General features: G+C 36.0%; 2 protein-coding genes and 1 long non-coding RNA gene across 3 annotated transcripts; all 3 read left to right on the top strand.

Moving 5' to 3' along the window:
• The first annotated feature begins 1,244 nt into the window (after positions 1–1,244).
• On the top strand, positions 1,245–6,550 carry GLR5 (glutamate receptor 5). The gene is made up of 6 exons (XM_085746283.1): positions 1,245–1,655; positions 2,240–3,588; positions 3,724–4,001; positions 4,099–4,130; positions 4,666–5,069; positions 5,943–6,550. Exons 1-6 carry the CDS (start codon positions 1,397–1,399, stop codon positions 6,360–6,362), a joined length of 2,742 nt encoding a protein of 913 aa, XP_085602409.1. The 5' UTR covers positions 1,245–1,396; the 3' UTR covers positions 6,363–6,550.
• Positions 6,551–7,217: 667 nt separating this feature from the next.
• Positions 7,218–11,159, top strand: LOC146950365 (uncharacterized). The gene is made up of 5 exons (XM_085748634.1): positions 7,218–7,325; positions 9,647–9,729; positions 10,294–10,715; positions 10,815–10,936; positions 11,145–11,159. The coding sequence occupies exons 1-5, from the start codon at positions 7,218–7,220 to the stop codon at positions 11,157–11,159; spliced, it is 750 nt and encodes a 249-aa protein (XP_085604760.1).
• An 8,145-nt stretch (positions 11,160–19,304) lies between these two features.
• Positions 19,305–20,483, top strand: LOC146950366 (uncharacterized). Its single transcript, XR_015027510.1, has 5 exons — positions 19,305–19,433; positions 19,652–19,862; positions 19,974–20,023; positions 20,150–20,224; positions 20,367–20,483. It is a non-coding gene; the product is annotated as an uncharacterized LOC146950366 (long non-coding RNA).
• The last annotated feature ends 205 nt before the right edge of the window (positions 20,484–20,688 follow it).

A 20,688-nucleotide genomic window follows, 5' to 3' on the forward strand; every position in this document is an offset into this window, starting at 1 on the left:
ATAAAAAATGTAATCAAGTTAACAAATAGTGTTCCAACAAAAAACAAAAGTAACCAACATATGTTTAGTTTAGGGAACGAAGTCGGTCGCTTTCTTACAAACTAAAGTTTAAATTTCGACTTAAAAATATGTCCGCACATAGATTTATCGTTTAACAATATCTCAAATATATTTTACTTTATCTGTAATACGCATAAAATTCGTATCAATCCTACTAGTGTATTTATGATAATTTTCTACCACCTTATATAAGGCTCATTTTAAAAAATGATAGAATTTACATTATCATTATAGATTTTTTTTTAATATGGATTATCTTCGATCTAGTACTTAAAAATGTTTAAAACTCCAACGACAACATACATCCTTTCTTAGTGATTGATGCTAATAGAGAAAAATGAATATGTAGCTCTTATTAAACCAATATTAATCAAATCACCATTTTAATCGTGATTATATTAAATGTCGAATATAACAAGGTCATGAATTTTTATTTGCAAATAACATCATCTATCATATTTAAAATTTCTGATATTTTAAGTAATGGTTCACGGTTGTTTTTTGACACAAACTTATTTTTCCATAATAAAGTTGAAAAAGTATTAAAATGAGTAATTTTTGTTGACTCAATTAATGTAATCTATGCAACCACTTGATGAGACTAGTTTATTTATTACTCCCTCCGTTTCAAAATGAGTGTCGTTTTAGCCAAAAAAATTGTTTCAAAATGAGTGTCGTTCTCAGTTTCCAATGCAATAATAATTTTTTCTTTTCAATTGTACCCTCCAATTAATACTCAACACACTACTTCCAAAATATTACTTTTAAAACTAACTAATAGATAAGGATAATTTGGTAAAATAATCATTCTCTTTCTTTTAATCATTGCATTTCTTACATGTGTGTAAACACCTAAAACGACACTTATTTTTAAAACATTGTTACAAGTGGGACCAAATACTACACATTTTATTACTTCTTTATGCAAGTGGGACCAAGTAGTACACATTTTATTACTTCTTTATGCAAGTGGGACCAAGTAGTACACATTTTATTACTTTTTTAAATGTGGGACCCGTTAGTTACCCAGGAGAGAGAGGGTCCTTATATAGTTGCCCGTTCCTTAACGGGGACTCAATTTTTCTTCCTCCAATAGAGAGTCCTTAACGGGGAGTGGTCCTTGTTAAGTAAGGACTCCCCATCGGAGATGCTCTCAAAACACCTTTTTGCACTTGTTGGGTTTTGTATTAGTGCTTTTACCAACTTTTCTCACCTCATCAAAATGTAATCTTTATTCCATTTCAATAACTTTTCACTTCTTTCAGAAGTTGGGTATGAACAAGTTTTAATCATTATTGTAAAAATTTGTTTGGGTTGCTTGAAAATTGAGTAAAAAATGAAGCACTTTATGGTTTTGTACCTTATGATTTGGATTTGGGTAATTTTAGTTTGTAGTTTTGGTCATAGTGAAAGGCCTGAAAGTGTGAACATTGGAGCAGTTTTCACCTTTGATTCAGTCATAGGTAGAGTTGCAAAGGTGGCTATGGAAATGGCTGTTTCTGATATCAATTCTGACCCAACAATTCTTAGTGAGACTAATCTCAACTTGATAATGAAGGATGGTATGTGTAATGCTTTTCTTGGATCAACTGGAGGTAACAAGCTTCAACCTTAACATTTTTCTTGTTCTTTCTCTCTTTATTGGTTTTTAAGTTTATATGATATAAAAATGTGAAGTTTGATATTTACTAGTATATAGTAAGTTTATGTTAGAGACAATGTTTTTGATGATTAGATTATGCTACTTTAATATGTTGATTTTTATTTTCTTTTAGGATTTAGTCTAATTATGTTATTTATTTATTAGAGTTTTAAGATGTAGTGGAACAAGAAATTCCTGACCTTTTTGCCGTTTCGAAGTTTAAGCTTCAAATCTGTCTGTTAGTTTCTTATGTTGTTGACTTGTTTCCTCTTAAACTCTCAGTCAATATCTAAATTTGTCTATTCTGTTGGATTGGATCAAGCTTTATTACCTATGAAGCACCGACAAATAGATGACACTGACACGTTGACACCAGTAATAATTTGAGAACGCAAAATATTTGGACGTTACCATGCGTGCCTTTAATGTGAAGTGTTGGTGCAACATAGTTATTACTCTTTGGATGAGAATTTTTCCAAATTTAAATTTGGATTTGTATAATTTCTACCATCTGATTTGAACATTATCTGTTGACAGCTTTTCAAGTACTTGAGCAAGGGGTTGCAGCCATAATTGGTCCACAATCATCTGCCATAGCTCATTCGATTTCTCAAATAGCCGATGCAGTCCATGTTCCCCTTATTTCATATGCTGCAACTGATCCAACCCTATCATCCCTTCAATTTCCTCTCTTTTTCCGTACCATACAAAATGACTCAGAGCAAATGGCCGCAATGGCCAATCTGATCGACTTTAACGGATGGAAAGAGGTCATTGTTATATTCTTGGATGATGACTATGGAAGAAACGGAATATCTGCTTTGAGCGATGAACTTGAAAACAGGAGATTGAAACTAGCTCACAAACTAGCTTTAAGTATTCACTACGATCTAGATGAAATCACTAAGTTGCTCAATCAATCCAGAGTATATAGTCCTCGTGTTTTTGTCGTTCATGTTAACCCAGATCCGAGATTGAGAATTTTTTCCATTGCTCGTAAACTTCAAATGATGACTAGTGACTACGTATGGCTTGCCACAGATTGGCTCTCTGCTACCTTACATTCAGTTTCGCCAGCGAATCAGAACTCTCTTAGCGTTGTCGAAGGAGTTGTTGCTCTTCGTCAACACGTTCCCGATTCTAGAAAGAAAAGAGATTTTATTTCTCGATGGAAAAAAATGCAAAAAGGTGCAGCAAATACAAGTTTGAACTCCTATGGATTTTTCGCTTATGATACAGTTTGGACAGTTGCACATTCAATTGATAAATTTTTGGAAGTATATAATAACATTACTTTCTCTCTTCATGAAAACAATATGGTACCGCATACGGAAGGAATTGGTATTCAGCTTGAGAAGCTCAAAGTCTTCGCTGGTGGATCTGATCTTGTTAACATATTATTACAGTCAAATTTTAGGGGCCTGAGTGGTCAAATTCGGTTTAGTTCGGACAGAAATATCATTAGTAGTGGCTATGATATTATCAATATCAATCAGATGAAAATTAATAGGGTTGGTTATTGGTCTAATCATTCAGGATTTTCAGTTGTACCTCCCGAAGTTCTTGCGAAAAAGAAACATCGCAGGGTTTCCGTAGATCAGAAGCTTGGCAATATAACTTGGCCAGGTGGGAAAACAGAACGACCACGCGGCTGGGTGATTGCTGATAATGCGAAACCGCTGAGAATTGGAGTGCCAAAGAGAGCAAGTTTTGTTGAATTTGTAACTGAAGTGCAAGAGAGTCATCAGATGCAAGGGTATTGTATCGATATCTTCAAGAAAGCCTTGGAATTTATTCCATACGAAATTCCTTATGTATTCAAGCCTGTTGGAAACGGTAAAGCAAATCCAAATTATGATGCACTTGTCAAAAAGCTTGATGAAAATGTAAGTGAAGACTTGCCATGAAAAATAAAGTTGTCTCAAAATTCGCTAATCAATAATTTATTAGATACTAGTCATTCGTGAAATCGTGCTTTTATGTGTTCAACAACAATGCTTTTATATGAAAGTTTGTTACAGGTATATGATGCAGTTGTTGGAGACATTGCAATTGTTACAAACCGCACAAAAATTGCGGACTTTTCTCAGCCTTTTGCATCGTCAAGCCTTGTTATAGTGGCTCCTATCAACAGTTCAAAATCAAATGCTTGGGTATTCCTTAAACCATTCTCTGCAGATATGTGGTGTATTATTGTTGCATCATTTATGATGATCGGAGTGGTTATATGGATTCTTGAACACCGAGTCAACGATGACTTTCGTGGTCCTCCTAAGAGACAACTTGTAACAATGTTTATGTAAGCCATTTTTAGTAACTTCATGCAATTTTCCTATATAATTATTTTGATTATCTTGTGTTTAAGATTCTAATTCTGCATTTTATTTCTTTTTCAGGTTCAGCCTCTCAACCCTGTTTAAGACAAATAGTAAGAAAAACTCCAAACTCTAATAGTTCCTTTATTGCCTTTTTTTCTTTCTTTCTAGAGGTCATCATATATTTGTACTTGAATTAGTGCATTTTTAGTTTTCTACATAGAAGCTTCATTTATAGTAGTCAATGCAACAATGCTAGGTCTTGTTTGGATAACAATTTAATTAAACACTTATAGCAGAAGGGCTTATTAGATAAGTGCTTATTTATAAAGTATTTCTAGAACAAAAGATAAAATAAAGTCAAACTGTTTTCATATAAGTTATAAGTTGTTTTCATAAGTTATCTTGGAGAGTGTGTGGAGTTAAGCCAAAAACAATTTATGAACAGGTCATAAGCTATTTCAATACCCTTCCAAACAGTCTCAAAAGTGCTTATATCAGTTGATAAACTTAAATAAGTCAATTCAAACAGGCCTCTAGTCAGCTGGTGTCTTTTACTTGCATCATGCACAGATAATCTTATTCAACTATGCTAATTTCGTTTCTTACACATCAATCTAACAAACTCTCGCATTGTCTTCAAATCAGATAATACCGTAAGCTCACTTTCTAAAATGGTGTTGATAGTATGGCTTTTCCTACTGATGGTGATCACTGCTAGCTATACAGCAAGCTTGACTTCAATTCTCACAGTGGAGCAGCTATCGTCGCCGATCACAGGAATCGATAGTTTGATTGCAAGTAACTGGCCTATTGGATACCAAGTAGGGTCATTTGCTTACAGCTATCTGACAGATAATCTTTATGTATCAAGTTCAAGACTTGTTTCTTTAGGCTCGCCTGAGGAATATGCTGTAGCACTTCGGAATGGACCGTCCGGTGGTGGTGTAGCAGCTATCGTAGATGAGCTTCCGTATGTTGAGTTATTTCTGTCAAAAGAAACTGATTTCGGTATTATCGGTCAGCCGTTTACTAGAAGCAGTTGGGGATTTGTAAGTGCTATCTAACTAGATCTTCAAAGTAATTATCTACATTAAAATGAAGTGCTTCAGATTTCCCTACATCAGTGGTAGAATAGATTGTTAGGGATGTACGTTTTTAATAGGAAAAATTCTAACATTTTTTTTCCCAATGTTTTATATGCCTCAAAACTATTTTGATACAAAGGCCTATCTTTGTGCTACAAATCTTTTATTAAAATAATCCAAGACAGAATTGCGGGATATGTCATGCAGTTCTGCTAATATAACATTATGTTTTCATTATCTGGTAATTCTGTTGTGTATGACTCATATTCGCTGATATGTGGTCGTATATTTGATAAGTAGTTTGTTGATAAACTTTTTTCTTATCATTCATTGGTTAGTTATAAGGTAGTTTAGTTCGGTTTGTTTCTGTTATTGTTTGTTAAGGGATATTGGGAGTTATTCATCTTATTTATAATCCTTGGTAATCTTTGGTTCAATCAATTGATTAATGATATGAGTTAATTCAGAAAGTTTATTTTTCATTCATCAAGTAATAACATACTCTCAAGCGTAGCGAGTATTGCATCATAGAAAACTATTATGCAACCCTGCAATTTGGTCCATAGTATTTAAACACAACTTTGTAGCCCTAAGCATTGCATAATAGAAAACTACAACGATCACTCTGTTGTCAGAGTCATACGCACAATTGACCGAACTCCATGATCAGTTGTTGTGTTCTCATTCGTTTAATTATCTGTTTACTTAGAGTCAGGTGTGCTATTCTAACAGGTTCGGAACAATGAACACTTTAAAACTTCTTGGTGATCTTAATTATTTTTGTTATGAAATGCTTATTTGTGGCACTTCCTAACTTATTGTGCAACAACATTTCAGGCTTTTCAAAGAGAATCTCCTCTTGCACTTGACATGTCAACAGCAATTCTAAAACTAGCCGAAAGTGGAGAGCTTCAAAAGATACATGAGAAATGGTTTTGTAAGATGGGTTGTCCCGGTGAAAGGAAACGCGACTCTAAACCTGACCAACTTCACCTGAGCAGCTTTTGGGGTCTATATCTCTCGAGCGGCATCATCTCTGTCGTCGCGCTTGTTCTGTTTCTGCTGCGAATGGTTAGCCAATATGTTGGCTTCAAACAAAGTCAAAAGGATGTGGTTGCTTCATCGTCAGAACAATCGGAAAGTCATTGTTCGCGGGTTGTTGTTAACTTCTTTAACTTCATTGATAAAAAGGAAGATGCCATCAAGAAAATGTTCACTCAATGTGACAATCCTCATAACCCCAACTCAGAATTATGATAGTGACAATAATGATAATCATGTATATACTACTTGTAAAATTTCAAATATTTATTTAGTATTTTTTCCTTCTCTTTTTGTATAAGCTCCTCCTCTTAAGAAATAAGGATAATTTGCTACATCACTCGAATCAAATGTAATATTGTGATTATCAATAAAAAAAGATGCAACATGTTGTGAAATTATATACCTGAGTAACTACTTCACCCCCCACCCACGCACAAAAAGACGTCCAAAGAATTCCAAGCATTTTCAAGCTGTGGATGCTTCCATTCCATGACTTTGTAGTAGTTTGATGAATAAATATGTTTGATTCTTAGCAAAAATCACCAATTTAGTCCATTAAACGTATGGATTAGACAATTTAACAATATTCTAAAATAATTTATGGCATTGAAAATCTTTAATTATGTGTGTTTGTATGGGAAAAAAATCTTTAATTATATGTATGTTAATATTCACTTTATGAAATAAAAGGTGATTTTAGAAACATTAAGTTCATATTGGCATATTTAGATTTTTTATCCCATTGTCATTAGGAAAAAGAGAAGCATTTTATCACTTACAAGAGTGAGGTGACATGTTCTTAGATAAATTTCTTTTTTATTAGGAAATCACACATGAATATTTATTTGGATTGTAAAGTCATACTTAGAGAGAGACTAACCACCCAACATAGGGTACTGGTTATGGATGTACAAGTTAAGAGGAGTGCGGAGAGAAGAAGCCACAATGGGACTCAACGAATCAAGTGGTGGAATTTAAAGGGTGAAAAACAAAAGATTTTTCCAACACAAGATCTTAGAGGGAGGTTTCAAACAACCACAAGGAAGCACAAATGATATTCGGGACAAAATGGCGCATGAGATTAAAAAAATAGCAAAAGAGACGTTGGGAGAATCAAGAGGTTTTGCACCTAGGGGTAAAGAATATTGGTGGTGGAATTACGGTGTTCACGGTAAAGTTCGAATCAAAAGAGAATGTTTTAAAGATTCGTCTACGTGTAAAAATGATGAATCTTGGGATAAATATAGGAGAGTTGTAACGCCCCATTTTTGTTCTAATATTTTAGTAGATGTGTGAGTATTTTTATATGATTTTATTTATTATATCTATATGTGATTTTATGTGAAATATATGATTTATGTGGTTGTATATTATTTAAATTAATATGACTTTATTATTTGTGGAAATATTAGGAGAAATAAAAATAGGAGTAAAATATTAATATTTTGGTTAATGGGAGTTAATCAGTAATTATGTTAGTTTAAGGGAGTTAAGAAAAATAAAGGAGAGGTTATGTTTATTGGGAAATAGAATAGAGAGAAGGCAGAAACATTTTTCACGTACAAAAGAAAACATAAGCTTTTGGGAGAAGAAGGGAAAACCTAGAAGAGGCAAAGAGAAGAGGAGGAACAATTCTGTAAGCTTTTGATTCATCTAAACTAAGGTAAGGGTGGGATTCCTTTCAATAATCATAATATAGAATTTGAAAATTGATGAATTTGTTGTTCTTGGTTTTTAGGGTTTGAGAAGTTATGTTAGATGATGAATTATGATGAAACTTGTTGTTGAATTGCATGATTATATGTTGTTTTATCCCCTATGTTGTCTAATAAACCTGTAAACATGTTTCTAATTCATTTTGGGTGATTAGGGGATCAAAAATTGGGTTTTGGGGTGAAAAATGGTGCAAAAATCGTAATAGCCTGTGCCAAATCGTGCTCCGATTTTGCCAAATCGTGCTCCGATTATTTACGAATGAAAATGCAAATTTTGACCCAGAAAATCGTACTCCGATTTTCCAAATCGTACTCCGATTTGACAGCTTTCCCTGTTTCGCGTTCTTGCATCTTTTTCACCCGTTTCTGTTTTGAATTAGCTTTCGGTGTAAACATAAAAGTTGTAGATAATTGAGTTAGCTTTCTAATGGCTTTGGAGTGACTAGAAAATTATCTGTAGATTTTGAGTTATGATGAAAATAGTCCAAGTGGGCCTTCAGAAACTTATGGTTGGTTTCCCAACTAATCCCAAGTTAGTCCAAAAACTTATGGTTGGTTTCCCAACTTCAAACTTAAGTGTTAGGGATTTAGTTGAGGTGTTTTATGGATATTTGACTTATGTTCTATTGATCAAAACTTAATTGCTTTTGGGGGATGTTTTAGACTTTGAGATGAAGGTAATTGATTTATACATATGCTATGTTGTTGATTTCCGTTGTTGATGTTGTTGTATCATCTGATGTCGAAGTTGGGGAGTGTGTCATAATTGTTTGAGGCACATATGTCGTTGTTGTAGTCGTTGTTGAAGTTGTATGTTGATATACACAAGTTGAGTCCATTTGCATACTCACATCTGTTGGGGGCTTATGCCCTGGAATGTTCATCATTCACTTGTTGGGGGCTTATGCCCTGGGATGCTTTAACCATCCAAATTGTTAGGGGCTTATGCCCTGGAATGCTTAGCATTCAACGCGCGTAGATTGGTACCACCTGCATGATGCATTAGTCGTTGTCGTTGTCGCATTGTCGAGTTGTTGTTGTCGTTGTCGCATTGTCGAGTTGTTGGTGTCGTTGTTGATATTGAAGTTGTTGTTGCTGCTCTTTGTTGCTAAAAATAATTATATTGTTGCTATATGTATTCCTTATATACAATTATAAATGATGTCTGTTGTGATATGCTTTGTTGTTTTCATTAATTTGATGAATTATATATTATTATTATTGGATAAGTTTCTCACCCCTTCTGCGTATATGTTGCCTCGACCGTGGGTAATGTGCAGGTACTGATGACTTGTAGGTTTGGTCGGCTCAAGTGTCTAGGGCTCTGATACATACTAGGATGGGGAAATCGTTGCGAATGTCTTCTCATTTCTTTTATGTATCACATATTTTGGAAAAGACTCGCTATTAGAGTTTATCGTTGTTAAAAATAAAGTTGAATTATGTTGGGGCCTTTGTGCCAAGATTTTCATTGATGTTGAATTTTGGTTGAAATTATATTTTTAAAGAATTATTCCGCTGCAGTTTATTAAGATTCTTTATGTTGGCCTTAAATAAATAGATATTTTCTATTTATGAATTTTTGAAAAGTAGTGTGACACTCCGTTGTGTGATTACTCCGATTTATAATAATTAATATTACATTGTTGGGAGAACGGGGTGTCACAATTGGTATCAGAGCAGGTCGGTCCGTCCGGCCAATTAGTAGAGTCGTGTCGAGCCATGTAGAGTTGTTTGACAATTTATATTGTCTTAGTTGTGCTGATTTTTGTTGTTATGTAGAGTAGAGACCTGGAGGCTGCGAATATTATCTGTTACAAGAGAAATAGAATGGCTGGAAGAAACGATGCTGCGGTGGCTGCTGCGTTGGAAGCTGTAGCCCAAGCTATAGGACAACAACAAAATGTTGGTGCTGGTGTTAATGCTGACGTAAGAATGTTGGAGGCCTTTCTGAGGAATCATCCTCCTACCTTCAAAGGAAGGTACGACCCTGATGGTGCACAGACATGGCTCAAAGAAGTTGAAAGAGTTTTCAGGGTTATGCAATGTACTGATGACCAGAAGGTACGTTTTGGTACGCACATGCTAGCTGAGGAAGCTGATGACTGGTGGGTGAGTCTCTTACCTGAATTAGAGCAAGGTGATGCAGTTGTGACTTGGGCTGTGTTTAGGAGAGAGTTCCTAAACAGATATTTCCCTGAGGATGTTCGCGGAAGAAAAGAGATTGAGTTCCTTGAGCTGAAGCAAGGAAACATGTCGGTGACAGAGTATGCAGCCAAGTTTGTGGAGCTGGCTCAGTTCTATCCACACTATACTGGAGACAATGCTGAATTTTCTAAGTGCATAAAGTTTGAGAATGGTCTGCGTGCTGATATTAAGCGGGCCATTGGTTACCAACAGATCCGTGACTTTTCTGCTTTGGTGAGCAGATGCAGAATCTATGAAGATGATACCAAAGCTCACTACAAGGTGATGAGTGACCGTAGGGGTAAGGGACAGCAGAGTCGTCCGAAGCCTTACAGTGCCCCTGCTGACAAGGGCAAACAAAGGATGCCTGAGGAAAGAAGACCCAAGGGAAGAGATGTTCAAGCTGAGATAGTTTGCTACAAGTGTGGTGAGAAAGGCCACAAGAGTAATGCATGTACTCAACGGGATGAGAAGAAGTGTCATCGTTGTGGCAAGAAAGGGCATATGATGGCTGAGTGCAAGCGTGGTGACATGGTTTGCTTCAATTGTGATGAAGAGGTTCATATTAGTTCTCAATGCAAGAATCCTAAGAAGACTCAAACTAGTGGAAAGGTGTTTGCATTGGTCGGTACACAAACGGCTAATGAAGATCGACTTATCAGAGGTACTTGTTTCTTTAATGGTACTCCTTTAATTGCTATTATTGATACTGGTGCTACACATTGTTTCATTGCTGTTGATTGTGCAAATAAGTTGGGTTTAGTTATGTCAAGTATGCCTGTGGAAATGGTTGTTGAAACTCCAGCTAAGGGTTCAGTAACCACATCGTTTGTTTGTCAGAGTTGCCCTATATCCATGTATGGTAGAGATTTTGAAGTTGATCTTGTATGTTTGCCATTGACGGGTATGGATGTGATCCTTGGTATGAACTGGTTGGAATACAACCATGTGCATATTAATTGTTTTAGAAAGACGGTGTACTTTTCTTCTGCTGAAGAAGAGAGTGGAGCAGAATTTTTATCTACCAAGCAGCTGAAGCGGTTAGAGCATGATGGAAACTTAATGTTTTCCTTGATGGCGTATTTGTCTGTAGAGAGTTAGTCGATAATTGATAGATTGCCCGTGGTGAATGAATTTCCTGAAGTTTTTCCTGATGAGATTCCAGATGTGCCACCAGAGAGGGAGGTTGAATTTTCGATTGATCTTGTACCGGGTACGAAGCCTGTGTCGATGGCTCCTTACCGTATGTCAGCCTCCGAGTTGGCAGAATTGAAGAAGCAGTTAGAAGAATTGCTTGATAAGAAGTTTGTAAGACCGAGTGTCTCACCTTGGGGAGCGCCGGTATTGCTGGTAAAGAAGAAGGATGGTAGCATGAGGCTGTGCATAGATTACCGTCAGTTGAATAAAGTGACGATAAAGAATAGGTATCCACTTCCGAGAATTGATGACTTGATGGATCAGCTAGTGGGTGCACGTGTGTTTAGTAAAATTGATTTGAGGTCAGGTTACCATCAGATTAAGGTGAAGGATGAAGATATGCAGAAGACGGCTTTTAGGACACGGTATGGACACTATGAATATAAAGTGATGCCTTTCGGTGTTACTAATGCGCCGGGTGTGTTTATGGAGTATATGAACAGAATTTTTCATGCTTTTCTGGATAAGTTTTTTGTTGTATTTATTGATGATATCTTGATTTATTTTAAGACTGAAGAGGAGCATGCAGAGTATTTGAGGATTGTTTTGCAGGTGCTGAAAGAAAAGAAGTTGTATGCAAAGTTGTCAAAGTGCGAGTTCTGGTTAAGTGAAGTGAGTTTCCTTGGCCATATTATTTATGGCAGTGGAATTGTTGTAGACCCGTCGAAGGTTGAAGCGGTATCACAATGGGAGACTCCTAAGTCAGTTACAGAGATTAGAAGTTTTCTTGGTTTGGCTGGTTATTACAGAAGATTTATCGAAGGATTTTCGAAGTTGGCACTTCCATTGACTCAGTTGACCTGTAAAGGTAAAGCATTTGTGTGGGATGCTCAGTGTGAGAGTAATTTCAATGAGTTGAAGCGAAGACTGACGACGGCTCCAATTTTGATTTTACCAGAGCCAGATAAACCTTTTGTTGTATATTGTGATGCGTCCAAGTTGGGCTTAGGTGGTGTGCTTATGCAAGATGGTAAGGTAGTGGCTTATGCTTCTAGACAGTTGAGAATTCATGAGAAGAATTACCCTACGCATGATTTAGAGTTGGCTGCTGTGGTTTTTGTGTTGAAAATTTGGAGACACTATTTGTACGGTTCCAGATTTGAAGTGTTTAGTGATCATAAAAGTCTGAAATATTTATTTGATCAAAAGGAGTTGAATATGAGGCAGAGAAGGTGGCTAGAGTTGTTGAAGGATTATGATTTTGGTTTGAATTATCATCCGGGTAAAGCCAATATGGTTGCAGATGCCTTGAGTAGGAAAACATTGCACATGTCGGCTATGATGGTGAAAGAATTTGAATTGATGGAACAGTTTAGAGACTTAAGTCTTGTTTGTGAATTGGCACCTCAGAGTGTGCAGTTGGGTATGTTGAAAATTAATAGTGATTTCTTGAAGAGTATCAAAGAAGCACAGGAAGTTGATGTGAAATTAGTAGATTTGAAGGTTGTCATTAATCAGACCACAGATGGTGATTTTCAGATTGATAATCAAGGGGTGTTGAGATTCCGAGGCAGGATTTGTATCCCTGATAATGATGAATTGAAAAAGTTGATTTTAGAAGAAAGTCACAGAAGTAGCTTGAGTATCCATCCGGGAGCTACAAAGATGTATCATGACTTGAAGAAACTGTTTTGGTGGCCTGGGTTGAAGCGTGATGTCGCACAATTTGTTTATGCCTGTTTGACTTGTCAGAAATCGAAAGTTGAACATCAGAAGCCTGCTGGTTTGTTGACGCCTTTAGATGTGCCGGAGTGGAAATGGGATAGCATCTCCATGGACTTTGTGACGAGTTTACCAAACACTCAAAGAGGGCATGATGCCATTTGGGTTGTTGTCGATAGATTGACTAAGTCAGCACATTTTATTCCGATTAATATCACCTATTCAGTAGCTCAGTTGGCGGAGATTTATATTCATAATATTGTGAAGTTGCATGGTGTCCCGTCGAGTATTGTGTCGGATAGAGATCCGAGGTTCACTTCGAGATTTTGGAAGAGCTTGCAAGAAGCTTTGGGCTCTCAGTTGAAGTTGAGTTCAGCTTATCATCCGCAAACAGATGGTCAGTCGGAAAGGACGATTCAATCATTAGAAGATTTGTTGAGGGTGTGTGTGCTTGAGCAAGGTGGAGCTTGGGACAGTCACCTACCGTTGATAGAGTTCACGTACAACAATAGTTACCATTCGAGTATTGGTATGGCACCTTTCGAAGCTTTATATGGTCGGAGGTGTAGAACTCCTTTATGTTGGTTTGAGTCGGGTGAAAGTGTTGTGTTGGGACCTGAAATAGTTCAGCAGACTACGGAGAAGGTCAAGATGATAAGAGAGCATATGAAAGCGTCGCAGAGTCGACAAAAGAGTTATCATGACAAACGTAGGAAAGACCTCGAGTTTCAAGAGGGTGACCATGTGTTCTTGAGAGTCACTCCTATGACCTGTGTGGGTCGTGCTTTGAAGTCCAAGAAGTTGACTCCAAAGTTTATTGGTCCTTATCAGATATCTGAGAGAATTGGTACGGTGGCTTATAGAGTTGGTTTGCCACCACATCTTTCGAACTTGCATGATGTGTTTCATGTGTCGCAACTTCGGAAGTATGTAGCGGATCCTTCACATGTTATTCCTAGAGATGATGTGCAAGTTAGAGACAATCTTACGGTGGAGACTTTACCTTTGAGGATTGATGATCGCAAGGTGAAGACGTTGAGAGGTAAGGAGATACCTCTAGTGAGAGTTGTTTGGGGAGGAGCAACTGGTGAAAGTCTTACTTGGGAGTTGGAGAGTAAGATGCAAGAGTCATATCCTGAGTTGTTTGCTTGAGGTAATATTTCGAGGACGAAATTCTCTAAGTTGGGGAGAGTTGTAACGCCCCATTTTTGTTCTAATATTTTAGTAGATGTGTGAGTATTTTTATATGATTTTATTTGTTATATCTATATGTGATTTTATGTGAAATATATGATTTATGTGGTTGTATATTATTTAAATGAATATGACTTTATTATTTGTGGAAATATTAGGAGAAATAAAAATAGGAGTAAAATATTAATATTTTGGTTAATGGGAGTTAATCAGTAATTATGTTAGTTTAAGGGAGTTAAGAAAAATAAAGGAGAGGTTATGTTTATTGGGAAATAGAATAGAGAGAAGGCAGAAACATTTTTCACGTACAAAAGAAAACATAAGCTTTTGGGAGAAGAAGGGAAAACCTAGAAGAGGCAAAGAGAAGAGGAGGAACAATTCTGTAAGCTTTTGATTCATCTAAACTAAGGTAAGGGTGGGATTCCTTTCAATAATCATAATATAGAATTTGAAAATTGATGAATTTGTTGTTCTTGGTTTTTAGGGTTTGAGAAGTTATGTTAGATGATGAATTATGATGAAACTTGTTGTTGAATTGCATGATTATATGTTGTTTTATCCCCTATGTTGTCTAATAAACCTGTAAACATGTTTCTAATTCATTTTGGGTGATTAGGGGATCAAAAATTGGGTTTCGGTGTAAACATAAAAGTTGTAGATAATTGAGTTAGCTTTCTAATGGCTTTGGAGTGACTAGAAAATTATTTGTAGATTTTGAGTTATGATGAAAATAGTCCAAGTGGGCCTTCAGAAACTTATGGTTGGTTTCCCAACTAATTCCAAGTTAGTCCAAAAACTTATGGTTGGTTTCCCAACTTCAAACTTAAGTGTTAGGGATTTAGTTGAGGTGTTTTATGGATATTTGACTTATGTTCTATTGATCAAAACTTAATTGCTTTTGGGGGATGTTTTAGACTTTGAGATGAAGGTAATTGATTTATACATATGCTATGTTGTTGATTTCCGTTGTTGATGTTGTTGTATCATCTGATGTCGAAGTTGGGGAGTGTGTCATAATTGTTTTAGGCACATATGTCGTTGTTGTAGTCGTTGTTGAAGTTGTATGTTGATATACACAAGTTGAGTCCATTTGCATACTCACATCTGTTGGGGGCTTATGCCCTGGAATGTTCATCATTCAACCCGTTGGGGGCTTATGCCCTGGAATGTTTATCATTAACTTGTTGGGGGCTTATGCCCTGGGATGCTTTAACCATCCAAATTGTTGGGGGCTTATGCCCTGGAATGCTTAACATTCAACGCGCGTAGATTGGTACCACCTGCATGATGCATTAGTTGTTGTCGTTGTCGCATTGTCGAGTTGTTGTTGTCGTTGTCGCATTGTCGAGTTGTTGGTGTCGTTGTTGATAATGAAGTTGTTGTTGTTGCTGCTCTTTGTTGCTAAAAATAATTATATTGTTGCTATATGTATTCCTTATATACAATTATAAATGATGCCTGTTGTGATATGCTTTGTTGTTTTCATTAATTTGATGAATTATATATTATTATTATTGGATAAGTTTCTCACCCCTTCTGCGTATATGTTGCCTCGACCGTGGGTAATGTGCAGGTACTGATGACTTGTAGGTTTGGTCGGCTCAAGTGTCTAAGGCTCTGATACATACTAGGATGGGGAAATCGTTGCGAATGTCTTCTCATTTCTTTTATGTATCACATATTTTGGAAATGACTTGCTATTAGAGTTTATCGTTGTTGAAAATAAAGTTGAATTATGTTGGGGCCTTTGTGCCAAGATTTTCATTGATGTTGAATTTTGGTTGAAATTATATTTTTAAAGAATTATTCCGCTGCAGTTTATTAAGATTCTTTATGTTGGCCTTAAATAAATAGATATTTTCTATTTATGAATTTTTGAAAAGTAGTGTGACACTCCGTTGTGTGATTACTCCGATTTATAATAATTAATATTACGTTGTTGGGAGAACGGGGTGTCACAAGAGCTAAGAAAGAGACCAAGAAGACAGTGAGCCAAGAAGAACTCAAGCTTTTGATGGATTATACCAATCTTTTGGTAGAAAGGAGGGAGAAAAATCTATATATAAGCTTGCTAAGGGACCAGAAAGAAAGACAAGAGACTTGGATCAGGTGAAGTGTATTAAAGATGTTGAGGGTAGAGTTTTGGTTTAGGAAAAATATATAAAGGATAGATGAGAGGAATATTTCCACGACTTATTTAACGAAAGATTTTTGATCTTACCAGACTCTAACATGATAAACATCAGATGAAAGGATTGGAACTATAAGTATAACTACCATCACTTTTTAACGAGATTATGAGAACAAAAAAATGTCAAATGAATGGAGAAGAAGCACTTTAATTTCGATATATAAGAACAAGGGAGATATACAAAATCGCGCGAATTATAGGAGAATTAAACTAATGAGTCATACCATGAAATTATGAGAAAAAGTGATTGAATTGACTAAGAAAACAAACTTAAGTTACTGATAACCAATTTGGTTTTATGCCTGAGAGGTCGACTATGGAAGAGATCTACTTACTTCGACTTGTGATGAAGCGATGTCAGACGGATAAAAAAGATTTGCAATTAGTTTCATTGATTTGGAGAAGGTGTATAATAGAGTGCCTTGAGAGATCGTGTGGAAATCCCTAGAGAAGAAAGTTGTTAGGTTTACTTATATTAGAGCTATCAAGGATATGTATAAGGGAGCTTCAACTAGTGTGAGGAAACACGATAGGGCTACCAAAGATTTTCCCATACCAATAGGATTGGACAATCAAGGATATGTATAATAGGATTTGCAATCAAAGTTGTTAGGTTTACTTATATTAGAGCTATCAAGGATATGTATAAGGGAGCTTCAACTAGTGTGAGGAAACACGATAGGGCTACCGAAGATTTTCCCATACCAATAGGATTGGACAATGGGTCAACCTAAGTCCTTATCGTTTTACTTTAGTTTTAGATGTACTTACGAAACACATCCAAGAGTTAGCACCAAGGTATATGCTTTTTGTAAATGATGTAGTCATGGTGGGAGAGTCGAGAGAGGAATTGAATGGGAGGTCAGAGACTTGGAGATGAGCCTTAGAAGCGTATGACTTCCGCTCGAGTAGAAGTAAGACATAGTATATGAAATGTAGTACATCATCAAAAAACAAAGTAATTATACCTTTGAAGTGAAAGTTTGTGATCATATCATACCTCAAGTTACACATTTTGAATATCTTAGCTCCATAGTATAAAATGACGGAGAAATAGAAGTAGATGTAAATCATCGTATTCAAGCTGGGTGGTTGAAATGGAGAAGAGTCTCACGTGTTTTACGTGATAAGAAAATACTCCTTAAGTTGAAAGAAAAATTCTACGAGACAATGTTAGACTGACAATGTTGTATGATACAGAGTATTGGATGGTTAAGAATCAACACGAAAATCAAGTAAGTGTAGCGGAGATGAGGATGTTGTGTTGGATGAGTGGTAAGACGAGACGAGATAAGGTTAAGAATAAACCATTTGAGAGAGAATTGGGGTAGCACCTATACAGTAGAAAAGATAGTAGAAAATAGACCTGAATAGGCAGAGAAAAGACTTGCATATGTTGTAGTAAATCGTGAGAGTCATATCAAAAGTGGTTGAGGAAAATCTATAAAAAAACTGCAAGAGAAAATGTTATGAAAGATTCAGCGGTCAATGAGTTGGATTCAAATATGATTTATGAAATAACATTATTGCGTAATTTAATCTATATAGCTGACTCTACCTAATGAAATAAGACTTAGTTGTTATTGTTACTATCTCTAAAATAAGACTCGGTCGTTGTTGTTATACTAACTTGGGATTTGGGATTTGAAGTTTTTGTACCAATTAGCCGAACTATGGTCTAAAATTTATGATTGAACTCTTTTTTTATCTGAATATATAACATAAAATCACTTTTAACTCATTTTAAGTACCTGTTTGGCATAGCGTTTTCCCATCTCAAACCGGAGTTTAGAGGCTGAAACGCAGTTTCAACATTTTCTTGAGTGTTTGGATAACTGCAAATGGGATTCTACCAAACGTGGATCTAGCCCCCAACCGGCGTTTCTTAAAAGCTGGAAAATGAAGCTTTTGCGGCAACTAAAAGCTGGTTTGGAATTTAATCTATGATGACAAATTGGAAATTCCATAATTACCCATGACTCAGTTTTCTATTACCAGTTTCCTCCATTTCAACAGCACGAGCCACAACGATCCTTAAACCATCTCATAAATTTGGAAATTTGTAATATTGTTTCATGGGTAATATATCTTATTTTTTTAAATGAAGTACAGGTCTGCCCTCAAACCCTAGATAAACCCTAAGAAAGCTCCACAATTTTAACCTGCCCACAACCCTGGCGGGAAAACCCTAGGACTTCTGTTAGGAAAATGACTGCATTACCCTTAAGTTTAAAAGTTGTGAAGTGCAATACAGCAGGCGGCAAGTTGGTTAATTCAAAAAACCAATTCCATCTGACACACGTTAACTAGGCCTATAGGCTTCATGATGACTATTGCATGTGGGTGAATTTGTTCTATACAAGCCCGTAGAGTCCCTCCTTCAATCTCTATTTTCTTTGTAACTTCTTCTTTTCTCCCTTTCTCTTTCTCTACAAAAACTGAATAGAGAGAAACCATCACCACCTTCAATGGCTTTCAACTGGTATCAGAAGGAACACGATGAACAGAGATTGAAACCCTTTTGGGTTTGCGTTTTTGTTGGCCGTCCACGCTCCGACGACGGTCACCGCTGTTTAGGATCTGCTTCCAGTTCGGTTTTCTGAGTAGTTCTCTCTCTCTATCTCTCTCTCTCTCTCTCTCTCTCTCTCTCTCTCTCTCTCTCTCTTGGAGGTAACTGGTAAGCCTGTTTCAACCATTTGGGGTTCCATTTCTCTCTAATTCTCTTACTGGGTTCCTGTTTTCTGAATCATTTCTGCCCTCTACGATCTTCTTTCACCATTGTGTTGATTGATTTATTTATGATTCATCTGTACTGGGCTGATAGATTCGATTCTGAATCGTATCAGAATTGGGGGGTTGAAATAAGAGATTTGTTTTATTGATTAAACAATGTTGTTTTTGAGAATGAAAACTGATAAAAAGAATTGTGGGGTTTTGTTTAAGTTACAGTAGTAAGGCTATGTATTTTGCAACCTAACAATATGTTTCTTTTGTTTTGACAGGTTGTACAACACAGTTTGTTGCTGAATAATTTCCTTTGTTTTGACAGGTTGTATAATTGAGGAAGAATGTTCAGGAGTTGTCTGGATCAGGAAACAATTTATTCAAAGCTGAGAAGGGAGGAAAGGATTACATGTGGTATTATTCACATATTTGAAAATATCTAACTGAATTTACATGCCTTTTTTTTTGTTTCCTTCCTTGATTTTTTTTAAAGGATCCTTCCTTCGAATTTATGTTATATTAATTGAGATAAGTAAACTGGATTTTCACTATAAAATTAATGATAATCTTGATTTTGGTGTGGAATTTGTTGATGTTGATGTTAGAATTTCGATTTGATTTGTGTCTGACAGAGTGGCCGCATACAAATTTGGACGATGTGTATGAAGTAGTAGCCAAACCTCCACTGGAGTTAGCCATGGAATGGCATCAAGATTGTAGAAATGGGAATGTGATGTTTTTATAGCTGTACGAAATTTAGCATCAAGTATGAGTCATTTACTTTGATAAAAGCTACTTTGCATTCGAACTGTTTGATAAAAGGATCACTAGAACTTAATCGAGGCAAGTCTCATTCCTATTTCCTTATATGTTCATTTCTTTCATCTTTTTCGTTTTCTCTTTTAGATTTATGATTTTTTTTTTTTCCGTATCTTATGATGGCGGTGCTGATAGGTTTGAGTTCAAATGTTGAAGATGATGGAGAGTGAAGCTTTGATGAGAAGGTGACCCTTTGTCAAGTTTCTTTCCACTTTAGTTATTTCACTTTTTCCTTTTTGTTGTTCTGATTTTGTTTTTTTAGCTTTTGTCTCACTGTGTTGTGTCTTTTTTGTCTGGTATTTTATTTTCAGAATTTGAGGCAGACGAAGTGAGCGTGCAAACTGAGTGAGTGTGACAGCTTCTTCGATGCTAAAAGTATTTTTACGGTAATAGGTTTTCAGTTTTTTTATTGAAAATATGTGAATTTAGTTTGCTTCTTTAATTCACCTTCTTGATTGTTCAATCTATCTTCATTTTTATTCTTTCCTTTCTAAAATGAAGTTACTAAAAAATCCATATTGTTGGCAGAAAGCTCTCTGTGCTAGCTTACACAGGTTATTTTCTGCACTGGTTGAATATTGTTGTATTGTAGCTCGTGGTGACAGTTCATGCAGTGGTGATTACCTATAGCAGCTCGCAGTAATGGTATGTTTCACAATGGTATACTTCTCTGTCGTTGTACATCACTTAGGGTGTTTACTTCTCAAATTTCACTTTTTTGATTGTTTCTTACTTTTACTAAATTTAATTTGTGACTTTGATTGCATATTCATTTGCGTTGATGCAAAAATTGAATGTTGCTGATCTACGTCTCTGAGATTGTGCATGTTTGTTACTTCACAAATATCAC

The sequence above is a fragment of the Medicago sativa genome, chromosome 2 (genome assembly GCF_051527215.1).
Source record: "Medicago sativa cultivar Bolivia chromosome 2, Bolivia_mono, whole genome shotgun sequence".
NCBI classification, from domain to species: domain Eukaryota; kingdom Viridiplantae; phylum Streptophyta; class Magnoliopsida; order Fabales; family Fabaceae; genus Medicago; species Medicago sativa.